Source organism: Egretta garzetta, unplaced genomic scaffold, assembly GCF_000687185.1.
Source record: "Egretta garzetta isolate BGI_Z169 unplaced genomic scaffold, ASM68718v1 scaffold50, whole genome shotgun sequence".
NCBI classification, from domain to species: domain Eukaryota; kingdom Metazoa; phylum Chordata; class Aves; order Pelecaniformes; family Ardeidae; genus Egretta; species Egretta garzetta.
Genome location: NW_009258613.1, coordinates 3,762,895 through 3,768,145, shown reverse-complemented (window position 1 = coordinate 3,768,145; position 5,251 = coordinate 3,762,895). Strand labels below are relative to the sequence as shown.

Genomic DNA, 5,251 nt, shown 5'->3' with positions numbered 1-5,251 from the left:
GAGTGTGGCCAGCAGGGTGAGGGAGGTTATCCTCCCCCTCAACTCTGCCCTGGTGAGACCCCACCTGGAGCACTGTGTCCAGTTCTGGGCTCCCCAGTTCAAGAAAGATGAGGAGCTCCTAGAAAGAGTCCAGAGGAGAGCAACTAGGATGATAAAGGGACTGGAGCATCTCCCCTGTGAGGAAAGGCTGAGAGAGTTGGGCTTGTTCAGCCTGAAGAAGGGAAGACTGAGAGGGGACCTTATCAACACATACAAATATCTTAAGGATGGAAGTCACGAGGATGGAGCCAGAATCTTTGCAGTGATGTCCAATGACAGGACAAGGGGCAATGGGCACAAACTGGAGCATAAGAGGTTTCAGTTGAATATGAGGAAAAACTTCTTTACTCTGAGGGTGGCGGAGCACTGGAACAGGCTGCCCATGGGGGCTGTGGAGTCTCTTTCTCTGGAGATATTCAAAGCCCACCTGGATGATGTCCTGTGCAACCTGCTCTAGGTGAACCTGCTTTAGCAGGAGGGTTGGACTAGATGATCTCCCGAGGTCCCTTCCAACCCTTGCCCTTCTGTGATTCTGTGATTTTGTGATTTACATATTTTCACTACCTCTGTTGTCATCAAAGAAATGCATTCTTTCATTCAGTGACTTTGCTACTTTTTTGTTCCAGCCCTATTGAGCCTTTCTGATGTCCTGGGCAAACGTGGTTTTCTCACACCTTTGAAGCGTGACACACTGTCTTTTGTAACGCTAAGCTTGGAACTTTGACCCAAAGTAGCACTCAATATAAAATGAAAATTAGTATGAAGACATACAAATCGTGTTGGAGTTTGCAGAAATTAGAACATTATTGTACAATTAAATTTCCATTTTGCCATTTTTTATGTAAACAGTTCCAAATTACTTGTTTTCAAGATATGGATCTTTTCCATTTAATTGTTCAGCTCCTCTATTAGAAAAGAACAGTGGCTTTAAATGCTACAAGACAGAAAGTGCAAGAATATTTCAAATCTTTGATCATCATGATGTGGATAGGTTGCCCTAATGAGTGGCCTGTACACATTTCTAAGCGTGATCTAAAAGAATATCTTTAATAGCAATAGAATCTGGAAATTCTGTTATAATTCTGACCTTTCTTATACTTCCATTTAATTTTTTTTTCATAATACAAACAAGGTGAGGATTCATTTTACCAAGACCTAAGAATTATCTCATAAAAGCAAATAAATTGATACAATTACGTTTTCTCTCTAAATAAAAGTATTTCTGCTTTCCAAAGATGGATGTCACATAAGAATTAATAGACAGCTAGTGTGAAGGAACTGTGTTTAAAATGAACAGAAAGGAAAATGAATGAAAAACCAATTAGATTTAAAGACCCCTGTCTTACATCAAAAAACAACCATTTGTAATGTGATACCAGCAATCACCATGTTCTGATATAAAGCAAATTATAGATGTCAAAAAATTAACTTTTGATGTTTGTAGGCTAAGGATTCTTTTGTACAAAATTTTAGAGATTTGTTAGCATTTTCTGTGTTTACAATGAGTTTTCTATAACAGTCAATTTTCAATCAGTAAGAACTCTTAATCTCGGTTTAATTGGACTCAGTAACAACTCTCACATTTAAGTCAATGGGTTTATAAACAGCCACCCAAAATAGTTCTGTTATGTTTGACACTGAAATTAAGTTTTTTCCTTTTGTTTTCCTCTTGTTTCAGGAGTGTACAAGTTGAGAAATTAGAAGCGGATCCCAGTAAATATTCATTCCCTGATGTGACAAAGATAATTCAAGAAAAGGAACGAATTGGACAGGGACCTATTAGCCTACAAGCAGAGAAGATTACAGTGACTAAGAAGAGCTATGTTGATTTTGAAAATAATGAAGATGTTCCTCCCTTAATTTGAAACATTCTTAAATAGTCCCTCTATATGTTGTGTTTATGCTTGAGTTGTTTTCATGACCTTATGTGTAAAGTAAGTAGAAAATAGTTGAAGTTGGAAATACTATTACAGTTCTTATCATGAACTTTGTTATGCTTGTGTTTTCTGCTAGTATATTGCTATATAAATTATTTTTTTTTCTAGATTGTTTACTTAGTCACAAATCAGAATGGGAGTCATATAAGTCAGACATTGTCGTTTCTTAAAAGAATTTACTGTCTTGCTGAAAGATGACATATTACTGTAGAAAAAGAGAGAAGGAAGGAAGAAAGCACTTTTGACAAGATTTATGATTATCCTGACTAAACTGAAGATAGCAAAAATCTCTATATACTCCTCAGTGTTTTCTTTTTCCTGAGGATAACAGTAAAAGAAAACAGTGTATTCTGGGAGTGAGAGACAGTGCTGTAACCTACCATACATCAGTGAATTTTTCAGCATAAGGCAGAGCTCCTGGATTCTGGAGCTGGTATAACAAATCCACTCCTTGAAGACTTTGGGCCAGAATAATGCTGAACACAGTCTCTCAGATGTGGCACCACGGGGAAGCTGGGAGAAATCATCCAGCCCATTCTTGTTCCTGTTCATGCAGCTGCTCTAAACTCTTCCATCTTTTTCAGGGTCCCCTAAAAATATCAAGGCTAATTTTTAGCTGTTGGATGAAATAAGGCTGAGCAGCTGTAATGGGATGAGCTGCTCCTTCCCCACCCTCCAGCCCTTTTTTAGCAACTAGAAGCTCCATTATCATATTTTTTTCCCCTCAGCTTCTGGATTGCTGCATGAATGAAACAGGCAGCATCAAAGCACAAATGTATACTGGGTTACATTAGAAAATTATTGCAATTTGGCAAGACCAAATTTCTTTTATTTTTCCTTTTTTCCTGTGAAAACAAGGATTCTTACCTCAGCTCTGCTTTTGAATGCCATTTTGGCTATTTTCACCCTATCTGATAGAAGAGAAAGGTCAAACAAATACTCAGCTCCTCTAAATTTAGTGAAAACCGTCACTGAGTAGTAAGAAGGGATTCTCTTGATGCAACTGCTCTTTGGAAGAGAGGACTCAGCCGTCACCTATTCTGGCAGTATTCACTCAGCTAATCAACAAGTTGGTAACTGAACTCCTTGTGCCTATGTGATGGTTAAAGAAAGTCGGAGTCATGCCGGTAGGGCTCTGGGAACCTGGGGGAAAGCTGAGGAGAGTGTGGGAGGTATTTAGGAAATATGGTTAGACCTTGAGTTACTATGGAAGCAAAAGGTGAATATTGAGAAGACAGTGGAATTTTGCAGAGGGAGGGTCACAACAAATATTTCTGGCTTGGGGGACTGTTAAAATGAGGAATATGTAGGGGACATAGGACATAAAACCATAGGAAATCAAGCCTTGTTAGCTCTGTTGTCTACAAAACAGTTGATGTAATGATGTCTATGTGCTTGAACGTCTCTCTTGGTCTTTTAGCTGGGCAATTAGCATTCAGTTCTGTAGTAAAAAAGGATACCTTTGGGTTTTTACCAAATTTAAGGCCACTGTTTTTTCAAAAACGACAGAGAAACTCGAAGAAAAAGCAAATTGAGTGACCTACATTGCCTTGGTAATGAATTTCAAACTGTTTCTCTGTAAAGGAAGACTTCGTTTGGTCCTGCAGAAAGAAAATGCTTCTGATTCAAACCAGCTTTTGCTTCTAGCTAAAGGGAATAGAGCAAGAAAATTCAACTCATGAAGAATCAAAGAATATCTTGTGGTTACATCTTGTTTTCATCCTTAAGGTAGAAAATTAATAAGCTACACTTATGACGGAACCACTATGGCTCCACTTAAAATACGTTGTTTAAGTAGCAATCTGTGTTCAGATAGTGCCCATAATATCTCTCAGCACACAGTCAAGTTCATGGCCCATTCTTTGACAGTGCTGTTTCCCTAATTGTGAAAAACATCATGCAAAAAACTCAGCAGTTAGAAAGAAAACATTGCTATTGAATTCTGGGATTTTTAGCCTCTCTAAAGTGCTTTATGATTCTCCACAGATGTTTAATGTAAGATAAAGACAAATAGCCTTTCTTAAAGTGCACCAAAGAGAAGCAGAATATATCCATCAGCTTAGGCTGATGGGTTGAACTGATGCATTTTCTTCGGTTGCAATTTGAAATAGATATAGGATAAAAAAATGAAGTTTCATACTAATGCTGCGTATATTGAGAGACGAAAAGAAAATATATATTTCACAAAGACATAAACCAAAGTTGAATTTGGGCGTCATCTGATCTACTGTAGTATCATTTTGGATTTTTCTTTTCCCATCTTGTTTACTGACTTGGTTTTTCCAATTCCAGAGTAAATTTTTCCATGATATAAGCCTCTCAGCCCTGAAATCTACTTAATCAGCTCGACTCTGCTAAATGGACTATAAAAACATCAGCTTCTTTTACAATATACCCCTAGTCACTATAAATTCCTAATTAGGCTGGCTAACTGTGAGAAAGACAGTATTATGTTATGGTTTACCTCTTATATGCCCATAAGGATGAGTATGGATCGTTTTCTGAGTTGCACATCAAAACATCTACATTTGAGATTGTACCGGGTGTCTGTGCCCAGGCGCTGGCATGGGGGCTGCAGGGCGGCCCCTGAGGGGAGAGGCCGGGGCTGAGACACAGCTGATCCCAACTGGTCCCAGCCGGCTCCAAGGGCCCCACCGCAGGGCACAGCTGAGCCCCTCAGCCAAGCTGGGGGCGCCGGGGGGGGGGGCAAAAGCGGTTTCCGAAAGGGCCAGAGGCGGCCCAGGCCGAGGAGGAGGAAGGCAAGGAGGGAGCAGCAGCAGATGGAGCCCAGATAGATAATGCTGTATTTTAGGAAAAAAAAAAAAAAAGCTGTCTTGAGCTGGAAATGTCACAGGAAAATTAATAGCAGGTGCCAAAATATACTTGGAACTACTCAAGAAAGTGTATCACATGGGACCATAATCTCAGGATCCAGTCTGAAAATGGAGTATATTCTAAGAATCAGCTTCAATAAAATTCTGTATGTGTGTATGGGCTGTGGAGAATACAAGCAGAGGTTGATCACAGAGGAACAAGATCACAAGCACAAGACAATAAACACTTTTCACAAAGTATCACTTACTGATCACTAAGGTACTGCAACCTTGAGAAAGGAAGACATAAGAAGGAGGACAAAGAACATACAGCCAACATAGATGATGACAAAATGAATAAAAGAGAGTCACAGCCCCCACAAGAAAAAGGGAGAGCAAAGAAGGAAGACTAGCACCAGCATGGTCTCCCCCAGTTAAGGACATGACAGCTGATCCAAGCCA

At 39.5% G+C, this 5,251-nt stretch overlaps 1 protein-coding gene across 1 annotated transcript in view; it reads left to right on the top strand.

Moving 5' to 3' along the window:
• Positions 1-1,904, top strand: part of LRRC6 (leucine rich repeat containing 6) — a 40,544-nt gene extending 38,640 nt beyond the window's left edge. The window contains exon 13 of the mRNA XM_035903437.1: positions 1,718-1,904. Coding sequence (XP_035759330.1) covers positions 1,718-1,904 — 187 coding nt within the window. The remainder of the gene's footprint in view (positions 1-1,717) is intronic.
• The last annotated feature ends 3,347 nt before the right edge of the window (positions 1,905-5,251 follow it).